Source organism: Chaetodon auriga, chromosome 12, assembly GCF_051107435.1.
Source record: "Chaetodon auriga isolate fChaAug3 chromosome 12, fChaAug3.hap1, whole genome shotgun sequence".
Classification (NCBI taxonomy): Eukaryota; Metazoa; Chordata; class Actinopteri; order Chaetodontiformes; family Chaetodontidae; genus Chaetodon; species Chaetodon auriga.
In genome coordinates this window covers 22,877,423-22,890,904 of record NC_135085.1, presented here as the reverse complement: position 1 = coordinate 22,890,904, position 13,482 = coordinate 22,877,423, and the positions used below count along the sequence as shown (strand labels likewise).

At 44.6% G+C, this 13,482-nt stretch overlaps 1 protein-coding gene across 1 annotated transcript in view; it reads right to left on the bottom strand.

Annotated features, from left to right (window-relative positions):
• LOC143328977 (contactin-associated protein-like 4) overlaps nt 1–13,482 on the bottom strand; it is an 85,581-nt gene that overhangs the window by 32,440 nt on the left and 39,659 nt on the right. Inside the window, exons 5-10 of the mRNA XM_076744554.1 lie at nt 10,495–10,698; nt 6,097–6,269; nt 5,866–6,003; nt 3,634–3,901; nt 3,313–3,456; nt 1,938–2,109 (exon numbers count right to left, since the gene is read on the bottom strand). Of these exons, the coding sequence (XP_076600669.1) occupies nt 1,938–2,109; nt 3,313–3,456; nt 3,634–3,901; nt 5,866–6,003; nt 6,097–6,269; nt 10,495–10,698 (1,099 nt within the window). The remainder of the gene's footprint in view (nt 1–1,937; nt 2,110–3,312; nt 3,457–3,633; nt 3,902–5,865; nt 6,004–6,096; nt 6,270–10,494; nt 10,699–13,482) is intronic.

The following is a 13,482-nucleotide window of genomic DNA, read 5'->3' as shown; positions in this document are numbered from 1 at the left end:
TCTGAGATGACTGCAATGACTCTTAGAGAGATGATAATGGAAATAATGACGTACAGTGATGATGAACTCTTGCTCTGCTTGTGTTTCTGTATCTCTCTATCGCATGTGGAGGTGAAACCTGGAACATTTTCCTTCATAATAACGTCTATTTTTAGCATATACTGTATAAACAGAGGAGGGAGCTTGTGGGTCTGGAAGGTGAACTGAGGAGCCTTAAAGCTGCTTTCCTTCTCCACGGGCTGTAAAAAGAAGCCTGATTACATGTAAGCTCGTGAGAAATGACCCCACCTGATTTATTACTTCAGGGAACATTTTCCTAATGACTTTATGGTCTCAGTCGCTAGTTTCAAGTCTTCTTCAACACAGCATGTTCATTTTAGAAATTAAGCTCCCGTTTAGAATAAAACAGACGATGAAGCTCATTATGTTTTAGGGTGTGGCTGTCTTGTGATTGACAAGTCTCTACAATGCGTATCCTCCCCAGCTCCGCCCTCTTGTCCAAATATGGTCATCAGGTGTCCAAGATTTGTGAAAAAACACCAGCATGTCGGCACGCTGATGTTCAGCATTTGGCTCTGGGCCTAATGAGAGCCTAACAGACCTGTTAGCATGGCCGTAGGCACTCAGTCTTGTTACAGTCGATTATGTTTCACAGTTTTCCTGCGTATTATATTCTGCATTATAAAGCTCTTAATAACCTTGTTTTAGAGAAGACATATTCAACTATAGTCTATTACTGTTATTATTATATTCAAGAAAACTGAAGGGTCATAGTCCGTGCCTTAACAGGGAGGCTATTAGGGGCACCTCGAAACAGTCAAATGCAGGTAGAAGAAGAATAAAGAATGAAAACTGTAGACTTTACTGACAGATAATGGGAAGTAATAAATAAGAAGACTGCTGCTCTAACAGTGACATTCACAGTGAAAGTGACTGATGTCACCACGGTGCCAGATCAAAGCAGATAAATCATAACAAAAAGGCAGATAAATGAGAAGAACACTTATTATTTCAGTGAGAAAGAGGAAAAGCCAGGCAGGAATGTTGATTTGTCAGATATCAGGCAGAATAAACCAAACAGAGCTGTCAGCGGTTATTTCACACTTCAGGTGTCGACTGAACATTAACTCTTCGTTCCTTATAGGAAATGCTGCGAGCGCACGCTTTACATTCCTTGTGTGTGTTTGTTTGTTACGTTCCCGGATCTGAAACTCCAGACCACCGCTTCAGATCGCAAATAAATTACTCTGCCAAAAAAATCAAAGAAAAGAAAAATTACATTTCACTTCCACGGTGGTTGTGTCTCTTATAAAACTGGATGACAAAACAATTGAGGCAGCTCCGAAAAAAAAACAAAAAACCTGTCTGACTAACGTCTGACTGGCCTGGAGTTTAAAGAAACTCACTTCAGCTGCAGCTTTGCTCTTAACTCTGAGCTCTTTGTGGTGATGCAGTTTGGTTCTCAAGCTTCGATGCTTCCATGTGTTCAAATGTTGCAGAACGCAGAGAAAAAAACAGGAACAGGTCATGAAACGTGCTCATGCTGAAGTGCACCTGCCTGTTTGTTTGGTGGAGTGATTAAGGTGTTGCACTAATGCTGCGATGGATGCATATCTGTGTGGGTTCAAATCCCACTCCTGCTGTCTCACATGCACCAGGATGGCTGAGCAGCGAAGGTGTTAGACTCAAGACTAAACATACGTCCAGTGTGCTCTGTGGTGAAGTGACGGCTGTTTGGAACAATGCAGTGTTTTTATTCTTCATTGTGTTTTCACAGTTTCTCAAAAACTGCGGCAGAACACTGAACTCTGTCAGGAGGAAGAATCATTAAACCAGAAACACGACGTAAGTGTGTCCCACAGCTCCACCACCGGCGTCTCAAAGGTAACACGACGGATCAATGAAAGCCCAGTGAGATGGGTTCAGGCGGTTCTGACCTGTCAATGATGCCACACATGTCGATCTGCAGTTGGCTGTAATTTCCCAGCAGTCTTTGCTGCACCATAATTAGGTCCACTGGCTGGTTCTCCAGACTGAGGAGACGCATGCAGCCCTGGAAGATGTTGAAGGGATTTTTACATTCCTGACCGTCTTCTTCAGCAGGACAACCTGGACAGGAAAGTAAGGAAAGCAGTTAGAACCAATAGGAAAACAGCAAAAAGTGACAAGAAAGCAGCGTGAGCCATGTTCTACAGGGATCAAAACTTAGCATGATTTACTAAAGAGTAATATGAAGCGAACTGGTGCTGAATATGTTCTACCACACAGACAGTTGAGCTGTGATTTGTGTATTTTCAAGTGGCTGGAATAATGCAAATATAGGCCAAGCCTTGATCACATGAATGCATTTTTTCTTTCTGAGCAGTCAGTTTAATGTGGAAAAGGAGATAGTGAGCGTGCACATGCGTAAATGTGTGAGTGTTAATACGCGCGATGCTAAAAAGCCTAAAGCGGTTAAAGAACATGCCTGGACTGCAATACCGCTGAGCAAAGAGAGGACAGAAAATATGAGATTTAAGAAAAAAGAGGCAGCGAGGAAGCCAGAGGAGGATGAAGCAGAAGGCGAAGGCGAGAAAAAGGCTGGAGGGAAGGAAAGAGAAAAGAAAGCAGGAGGAGAGTGAGGAGAGAGAAAGGAGGGGAGGGCAGGATGACAGAAGGACGGAGTACAGACAGAAATGAGTAGGAGGAAAAGAGAGAGGGCAAGATACAGCAGACTTATAACCTTCATTATAAAACACCCACAAGCCACATTTGGCTCAGTGCACACACAGCTGCAGAGGTGAGCACTGACCACACCAGCTGTACTGTACGATACATAACAGTGTCAACAACTTTCAAATATTAAAGCACAACTTTCACAGCAAATTCATATAAAACCACGGTGGAACAGAGGATTCCTGTAAAGGTGGCAGCTTCTCTGTAAAGTCTGGACCTTCAGGATGGCAGATCAAAAGAAAAAGAGAGCGAATTTAAAGCCCAACATAAAAAGGCAGGAACAGAGTAATCCACAAATGAGGGAAATTAAATGAATCATTCAGGTAAATATGCCTAAAAAGAAAATAGAAAACCACTTGACTGCCACAGACCTGCTGCAAAATGTAATTTAAGTAGAACTTTAATTATGTTAAAGAAAACTTCTCTTGAATACTAATATTTTCTCCTCAGTCTGAACATTATCGGGGCACCGTCTGTATAATCACGTTAAAGATTCGCCTGCTGCTCGCTCTTCACTTTGGTGCGCTGTAACAGCTCAGTGATTGGCACCTTCTACGGCTTGATAACACACTTTGAGATTATATGTTTCACTCTTACCGCCAAAGAAGAGCTGACTTCCTGCCGTGACGGAGAAGCTGGCGTGAGCGACGCCTCCTTCTTGTTTATCTACAGCGATGGTCAGACAACCTCGTCTGGAGCTCAGCTCCACTGAATGCCACTGACCGTCATTCAGAGCAGAACCTAGAGGAACGTTTCATCATGAAATCTAATGTGCTTTCAATTAGGTAACATTTAAAAACAGGATTACACAAGATTTTAAATGTATTAAACGTGAATAGATCAGAGTTGTGTACCAGAGCACTGGTAACAGGAGGTGCAGGGTTGGAAATGAATTTCAGGTTCTGGTGTCAGACTGACCTGCGCTGAGCTCCAGCAGCGCTCTGCCAGCTTTATGGATCTGCAGCCGCAGCCTGGCCTCACTCAGGTACAGCCAGGCCACGCCCCCATCCTGAGGCAGGGCAAAGGTGAGCAGAAGCCCCGCCTTGTTCCACGTCCTGAACTGGAACCCCACGGACACGCCCCCAAGGGAGGCCGCCGTCGCCCCCGGCAGCTGGAGGAAGCTCTGGGGGCCGGGGAACGTGACGGCGACGGAAACTGGCTCAGCACAAGAGAAGGTCACATTGCCCTGAGAGAGGAACATCCAGAGCGGAGACAGAGGAGGTGGGACAGAAAAAGTGATTACTAGAGAGATAAAACAACACAAAACATGAATATTAATCAGCTGCAGAGGGCGTGTCGCTGTGACCTCTGTCGCAATGATCTCATCAGCAAGTCTCCTTGGGAGTAAAAGCCATGGATGCAAACAGAAAACACCAACGTCAAACACCTCAGAGGTGTGGAGGAGGGCGGTACGTCTGTGAACAGTACTGTATAGACATTTCCATTGTGGTCCATTGTTTTGAGTAGTGGTAATGACACCGGGTCCATTGCTACGGGTGCAGAGGTAATATATTACAGTCCCGGCTCTCTGCTGGGAATATCAGTCTGCTATCTTTATAATGCTCCGGAAACACAGATGACATCTAAAAGCCCTTTGTAGAGCTGTTAAAGTGATATATGGAAGTACACTGTGGAGGATGCAGCACCACTGCAAAATATAAAGTAAGGAGTGAGCTATAAAATCCCCCAAAAGCCATTCACACACTCAGACACACACACACACACACACACACACACACACACACACACACACACACACACACACACACACACACACACACACACATCATTGAAGGCTCTGCTTCATTTTGTTATCGTGCCTTTAAGAATGGTTAAAAGTGGTCTCTGTATTAAAACGGACTATAACTTTGTTACCATGAGAGCTTCAGAGCCTCTATTAGATCTTCAGCCATGCATGTGAATATCTGAACCTTTTTCACCAAGAACTTTTGCTTCTCTGCTCTCTGATCCTTCACCGTAATGGGAGACCATTTATTACAAACGTGTCAGAGTCCGGTCCACTTATTGTCATTGTGGAAACATCTGAAGGTCCTAATGAAAAAGACAAGTAAGCGTTAAAGACTAGCCATTGTCTGCTCTGTCGTCTCATCACTCACTGTCCTCGTTAAGTGCTCGTCAGCATCATTAACCGGCTAGCAGCTCATTAGCAGTAGTAACATGATTTCCCAGTGGTGCTCTGAGCATGTCAACACGTACAAACACACCTGCATATACACACACCACCTCACAGCTGTGCACCCTCACCTGCAGTTCTTTAAGCATGTGAAGGACTGGTTGGACAAGCTTCAGTGGACTCTTCGCTTGCGTGTCCTTGTGGTGTTTGTTAGCACGTCTTGTAATGAGCAAGTCACAAATAACACCAAGCAGACTGTTTTTCAGCCTTTGGTGGGCCAAAAAGAAGTTTGCGGAGGGCCAAATTTAGCCTGCAGATTTAATTTTAGGTGGCGCAGCTCCAGCTATTGATGCTGTGTTCTCTCTCAGATATAAAAGCTCAGAGCCCAGAGAGTTTGAGGAGCTGAACATCAAAGCCCTTTGCTTCCCCCAAATGATTTATGTGATCTGTCATCATTACACTGGAGGAATAAAAAACAAGTCTGTGCGGTTCCACAAAAGATATGTAGGCTCGCACTTCCTGCGTATCCACCGTTTTGAGCTAATTGCTTATCTTAGGTCAAAACGAAACATCGGCCATTACTGAGAAGTTTTCACCACATAAGAGCATTTCATGAGTATTCTGTGATGGTGCTGCTACTATGGAGGAAAGAGTAAAACTTCTTCACTGATTTTTAGAAATATATACTCTTACATTTATTCTGAAGCCAAAACAATACTAAAAGAGGCGAAAAAGCTCAACAAAGCGGCTGGTTGGCTAAAAATTCTCTGGCACTTTGTCACTTCAAGTAAGACTTTTCACATTACATGCAGTTATTTGATGGAAAAACAACAAGGAGGACACCATGTTAAAGATTTGTGAAGTTAGCGCTAACATGTAGCTACCAGCGAGCTAATATTTACATCGGCCTGCTCTCTTCAGCCTAACAGGACAAAGTTATCAGGATGGTTCTGGTTGTGTTTAGCTGTTCACCAGAACTGGTAATTAAATGGATGTTCATGGTAAAATGTACTTACCACAACAGTAACCTGGTGGTCATTGTGTTTAGCTAATTCCATCCGGTTGAGGCCATTGTACAGCAGGTTTTCCAGGCAGCCATGAAAGCCCCTCTTTGTTTGCGGAGAGCCGAGGTCCTGGACTCCCCCTACACTCAGCTGTAATGGGAGCACATGGAGATCAATATGGCAGAATTTTATAAATTTAATGCACATGCATGTGTTTGTATTTGTTTCTGAGTCTCATCCCACCTTTTCTATGCCCCAGCGGCTGAACTCTGCAGGGATCTGAACCCTCTCGGTGTGTTTGTCCACAGTGAGGTTGAGGTGAGAGCTGCGCCGCTCCACCGCCAAATGGTGCCAATGCTGATCGTCCAACAGGCTGCCGAGAGAGGCGAGACGCCGGGGTTCATGGGAAGTCCTCTCTGGAAGAGGTAAAAAAAGTAAAAATGAGGTACAACAAGGAATGAAGGAAGGAGGAGCAAGAAAAAGGAGGGAGTGATGAGGAAGACGAATATTAGACAGAGGAGGGACATGAGAAAGATGAGGTGGTGAAGGCGGGAGTGAGGGAGTGAGAAATAGGAAAACAGGGGAGAAGAGAGTACACAGAAAGATAAGAGGAAGTAGGAGGAAGACCAGGTGACAAGAAGTAAGTAAGGAAGGAAACAAGGAGGGAAGAAGGGGCAGGAACAGGGGAGGATGAGGAGGTGAGGAGGAGGGAGAGAATAAAGCAGACAGAGACAAATGGACCATTATTAAAGACAAATCACACAGTGACAAATGGAAATTACAGCGAAAGTCTTTGAATCATCACATCGCCAACGTTTCATTCGCAAAGTCTGAAATCCACATTAAAAAAGGAGAAAAACAAGCTCATGCACGAGGCACGACAACATGAACGTGTGGCTGCTTCCTCCTCGGACCACACAGCCTGTTGTTTGTTTCCTGACCCCTTAGTTTGCTGCTTTCTCATCATCCGACCCGGAAGTCGGCCTCCCTCTGACGGTGTGACCCGGTGTCGAGGGAACGCGAGCCCACTGACAGCTACAACACGGCAGCCTCCGTATCCTGTCTACGTACTTCACTTCTCTCAGTATCCCACAGAGAGGAGCGCGCCGAGGTCAGCCTCTCTCATCTCATTAGGGACCACGGATATCTGCATATTTGCGCTGACAACTGAAGGCAAATATGTGATAATGCCGAACTTGAAAAAGTGCAGAGGAAACAAAGCCAGACATCATTAATGATAGATGAGCAGCAGCCGGTCTAAATGAGTGGATCCATCCCCCCAAAGTACGGGGAGACAAAGTTTGTGTTTCTGCTGAGAGAAGGAGCTGCAGAATGAGCTGGATACAGTCGGCCATTAAAAATGTATTAGATATTCTTCAGGGAGAGACGAGTCCAACTTCAGAGAGAACCAGAGACAGTTTGGAGGATGATGGACAAATGTATTTTGGATTCTTCAGCCCATTTTGTGAGATGATATATTTGACTGCAGCTCGGATGAGAAAAACATCTTTGAAAGTTCGGATGTGGACCTCGTGGTACAGAGGAAGTCTGTCCCGTCAACTGTTATTGTGATGAGTTATTTGATTAAAGTCTGGATGAGCGGGAAAGAGACAGAGAGATCAATACGAGAGGCACCATGACAAGACTTAAAAACAAATCAGACGTACTTAATGTCATTGATTAATGGAACAATTATTTTGTGGTAGGAGGGACAGAAGAGAGGACGAGGGCCTCGCGATGGAGCGTTTCACAGGATGGATGATTTGATGACCGTGTGAATGAACAGAACGAGAAGGCAGGAATCAATATGAGCAATCAGAGGGCAAACGAATAGAAAATCACTGCACCCTGATATTAACATCTCTATCCTTCTGTCTCTGTTTTCTTTGTGCTTCGATTTATTTCTGGCAGCAGGATCATCGTCAGACAGGGAGGAAACTCTCAGCCGAGCAACACTGTTGACCGTCAGTCTCGAGTCCTGCCCTGTGAATCATCCGTTTCCATCGTGTTTCTGATATTGGCTTTCTTTATCGTGACCAGGACCTCTTTTTATGAATAAAACCTGATTTAATTTGAACCTCAGCTCACATGCTCACCAGCAAGACAATAAGCTATCGGTGGAGTCGTGCAGTGGCCTGCAGACACACTCTGTGTTGTACAGGCAGGCAGATGGCAGGCGACCAAAGAAAAGCTTCGGATAAAGTCTAAAAACTATCTAAAGCTGCAAACAACTGCAGCATTTCTCCCTGATGTCAGGGAGGATGAGGCTGGCTGTGCTTGTCTCAGCATCATCATCCATGCTTCATCATTCTACACGTTCTATTACGGCCGCTCACAATCTGATTATAGAGGAAAACACTGACAGCTCTTATCAGAAAACAGGCAGATAGAATTATTTCAGCAATTCACTCTCATAAAATGCAAACTCTGTCACACAATCAGCAAAATCAGGAGCTCGGTAATGAACCACAGCTTGAGGTGAGAAGTCTGTCTGGAGGAGTTTTCTTATTTATTTCTGAGTAAAGTGAAGATAAAGTCCCCCTCGTTCCTCTTTACGTCACAAGCTTAACTGTACAAACACAATGATGACAGAAGTTACAGTATCCTCGTGGAGGAGTGGAGTGGAAGTAACCTTCGTTTCCTTCTGACATCCTCATCACTGTGGGATCTCTCCCTTTGCGTCTCTGCTTTATATTCGGGGCAGGCGATGTCGCAAATCAGGACTGGATTCTCGCATGATCTTGCAAATCCAGCAGTCTCACAAGGTCACGTGATTTGGGCAGCAGGACTGCTTAACATGTCCTCACCTAGCTTTGGAGCGACAGTTGGTGGCAGTAAAGCAATGACAAGAAAACATGGAGGATGAGAGTGAAATGGTAAATACGAGAGCAGGAGGCATCAAAACCAACAAGATGAGGGTGAAAAACTTGTTTCTAAAAGGTGAGGGAGTGTGTCCCAAATAAAAGAAGAAAATAATCAAATGCAAAAAAGTATTATTTTAAACCAAGTGGGGGAGATAAAGTAGAAAACATGAGAAAGAAAGTTGAAGGACTCTAACTGAAAAAGGCTCACAGTCACTAAGAATGAAGGAAGAAGAAAACACAAAGGATGGTTGAGAAGGAATATGAAGAGGGTGTGTGTGTCAGGGACAGAGAGACAGGATGAGAAAAAAGACAAAAGATGAAGAGCGTAGAGCTGAAGAAGGCAAATGGCTTCTTCTGACGTGGAAGAATCTAACAATGGGAGATCTGTGGAGACGAACCACGACAAACAGGAGTAATTACAACAGAGGAGGAGGAGGATAGAAGCAAAGAGTGAAACAGAGCAGAGAGGGGCAGAAACAGCAGAAGAAGAGTGACGAAGAGAAGAAGAGGAGAGGCTTTTTTCTATCATTTCAATGGATGGCTTTAATTTCCTCTCACAGAGCTGCAGTCTCTCACTGCTCGCTGACAGTCTTTAAGGTAGAACTCCTCCATGAGACGACACGGTGTGTTTAAAGGGGAGCAATCTTCACCTGAATCACAGGTGATTCATGTGTTTTAATGAAGCTGCTTTTTGAAGGTGTCACAGTCTGTCAGAGTTCATCAAGGTGATCCAGATGTTCCTAAGACGAGGCTCACTGTTTAAGGTGTGATATCATCTGTTCCTGAGGGGAAGTGACGGAGGGCAGAGGGACAAAAGATGGATGGATGTGTGAGAGGTGAATGGATGAAGGAAGATGAGGATGTGGGAGCATGTGAGAGGAGGACAGACAGAAAGATAAAGATGGATGGATGGAGAAAGTATCCCAGCAGCCAGATGGGGCTCCTGATGAGAGGTGAGACATATGGTGATGATTCAGCATGGCAGCCTGACAACCTCTGGTTTAACCCCGTTTACACACACACGCACACACGCACACATGCACACACGCACACACACACACGCACACACACACACACACACACACACACACACACACACACACACACACACACAGCTCTGTACAGTAAGCCGTGCATCACGTCTTGCTCAGTCCGGCCCTAACACATGCTACAGTGAACGGGAACCATCCATCATGGATGTAACTAGACAGAGATGCAGCAGCGGAGCGTGAGCCAAGATTTAAACCAATCAGGCGACAGCGTGCGTGTCGCCCATCTCACCCAACCGCAACCAATCTAAAGTTATTTCAGAGTGGATTATATTGTCCTCCACTTTATACAGACGTTCCGCACCAGTGCAGCCATAAAGTACTCCACAAAGAACAAAATGTCTCTTTGCTGATCAAATTGTTTCAGCCGAAGGTTTGTTTTTTTTTTTCCTGAAATCAGACAGAGGTTGTGTAAATATTAAGTGGTAAATACCTGCTGGGATGTGTTGGCTTTGCAGTCTTCAGATAACTTCTTTTTATGCATCACGATGTTCTTCCTCCTCTACAATTTTAGCATGTTTGACAAACCTGTTGCTGTGTCTCCTTATTTTACTTTGAAAAGTGTTTTCATGTGAATAAAAACATTGGTAGACAGGGTTTCGGTACACCTCCCCTTTCTTATGCAAATAACGCTCGTACCTTCAGTATCAGCATGCGTGAGAGGCTGTCAGTGTGCATGAATATCTGTCAGTGAGGACGAGTTCGTACATGGATCCGCTGTGTTGTACCTCGTCTGAGCAGCAGCTGTAGCTTTCCTCTCTCCAGCTCCAGACTGAGGCCGAGTCCTCCCTCTCCCTCTGCGTGCAGCAGTATCCCAGAATTCCTCAGGGTTTTAAACTTCAGGGAGAAGACGTCTCCGTACGTCCGCCTCAGTCCAGGACTCAACCTGTACACCAGACTGCTGCCGCCGTCCAGACTCACAACGTCAGAGGCTGGAAGACAAAGCAGAGACACAGCAGTCAAATGTACAGTTTACATAAACACATGAGCACATTTTCCTTGATCAGGTCACAATCTGTATGTCTTTGTTCTACTTCTATATTATTCAAGACCATTTCGTGAATCACCTACATGTGGACAGAAATGCTGCCTGTTGCTGAGACACTGTGGTAGCAGCAGAGTGTGCGTCAGACAGCAGGACTGAATCTGTGTTTGGTTTACGACTTTACATCTATAAATGTCACATTAGCGTGTCTCTTGCTTGCTGAGTTCGGGCTGAGGTGAGGTACCAAAGCTGTGAAGAATGGACTGCACACACTGAACCGCTGAAAAAGAGCAGCAGCTGAGTTCAGCATCCACTTCCTTTTCAGCCGTACAACTAATTTCTCTGACTGAACGCTTTTTTAATGAACTTGGCAAGCCTCTGACTCCTTAGCGCAGAGACTCACACACAATCGCACAACCACTTGGCTTGCAGTAATGCTCTTATTGGATTGTACAGTATATTTCCTGCTGATTACAGAGCAGCGGGATGAAGCTCCAGAGCACTGAGTCATCCTCACTGGAAGCTGGAAACAAAGTCTACTACTACTACTACTACGCAGTATCACACCGCTGGTCATCACTGGTCACAACTTGGTCTGATATGATATCTGTTAGTAAACACTGAACCTGCTTGCACATCGAGCAGATGCTGATTTAACATTAATCATTTGGAGTCATGCTTTTGGCCACCTGAGCTGATGAAGTCCAACATTCACTCTCCTTTTGACTCACTTTTGGTCTCCACCAACTGAGGGAAAAATCTGTCCCTTTAAGACTTTAGCTCGTCGCTAACCGCGTCTGTTTGCCGTTTAGTGTCGAACAGGAAGTTAATCTGAAAAGACGCTGATGACAGCTGTCAGACTGAACCAGAACGATAAAGTTATGTGTCAGAAAATTGAAGAATTGAGCTGAAAGCTGCTGAAACTCTCCAGCACTGGGGACACATACACGCAGTCATGTGTCATTAATATAAAACTATTGATTATAGATGCTTAAACTGTGACTGAACCCCTGAAGGGACCCCATAAAGGACGTGTGGGGAGATGTTTTAGATGCTAAGTTCTGCTTTATACAGAGAAATGCTTTACTTCCAGGAGCAACTATAAGACTTCCAGCCAAATCCTTCAGAATAAATTAAAGCTCTCCTGAGCAGAAAAGTTACATGTGGCACAAAAACTGTACAAAAATAAATGAGGGACACTCTTCATGACCTGTACTTCACCCACATACTGTCATTTCGTCTGTAGCTCTAAGAAAAAAATGTTATGATTATTTATTTTGCTTCAAACTGGGAGAACGTGCGCATGCAGTGACTGACAGCAGCGGCATGACGTCCTGTGGTGTCATGTTTCTATCGCAGATGTTTTTATAGATTTGATTGATTAACTGTGATCTGTTAACTAAACCTTCGTGTTCTCCTTTTGGTCGTATTTGTCTGAGATGATAACTGCCAACACGCGTTACCAAGCGTCCTGTCGTGCTGCCTCGATGGCACGCTAATATCCACGGTGCATTTTTCACACTGTGGTAAACTGTTTGCGACTAACAGCTATATTTCATCTCCCTTCAGTATATTGCATTTGTTTTCCCGAGCAGGGTTCTGCTGTGCATGCTACATTAGTTTACCACCAGGAAAACCAAGAGTCTCCCAGGCCATCCGTCACATCGGCTGATAAACATATTACACAAATGTCTCTGCTGTGTCCTTAAATAACTCCAGACCACTGCAGGCCATTTATCAAAATCCATCTTTTAAGTGTTTCTCATAATCCATCTTCTTCCAGAGGGGACGGCAGCAAACAGTTTTGAGGGACACAACATGGTTTTATCATAAATAACATTTCCACTCGGTGAACTAATACAGTGAATTAGTCTCAGGAGCTTTGAGCATTATGTTTCCTCTGAGTACCCGGAGTCTGGAACTCTAAATATACTGAGTATTCTGAGCTTTCGAGTACTAGGTTGCAGTTATCGAGTGGATGTAAAGCAAAAAATGAAGCTGCAGGCTACATAAAGCTGATAATTTATGAATCAACAAGTGTTTTAATTAACTTTTGGTGATTTTTACATTGGTGCTATTATTTTAATAATAAATCAGCACAAATCGTACGTGAGCTGCATCATGACAGTAGCAGAAATAAATGAGCTTAAGACGATAAAAGCATTTCAATCAGGCTCCAAAAGCTGTCGAACTATCAAGCAAACTGCAGCAGCAGCAGCAGCTCTCGTCAAACTGCACAGGCAGGCGAACAAGCACCGAGTCCACTCTCTGACTCCGGTACACGAGCAGATCTGGGGAGCCCAGAAGCCCAGAAGCAGTTTGGTCTGTGTACTTCTGTGTACAGGCTGCATGTACAGGACGTGTCGAGGGCAGCGAACCAGGACGAGAGCTGGTATCAGCAGCAGTCCAGGCAGGACCAGCGCACACCCGGCATGTATTAAACTCTAAAAAGTGTCAGTAGAAGAAAAAATTTGTTCAGTTTTGGCCAGCGCTATGATAAATAACTGAAGAGAGAACAGTCTGGACTCAGTACAAGATGTGAGAAGATAAACCAGACACAGAGATGATGTAAAAGTGGCGAAGGCGGCGCAAAAGAAAGGCAAAAAAAAAAAACCTCAACAAGCAGCGAGACACTTTGAGTCCGGCTCCTGGATTGTTTGAAGCTTAATGGGAATTCTCATGTGAGACACTGTGGACGGATTTCTGCTCTAAGAATCAGATTTTTAGCCCC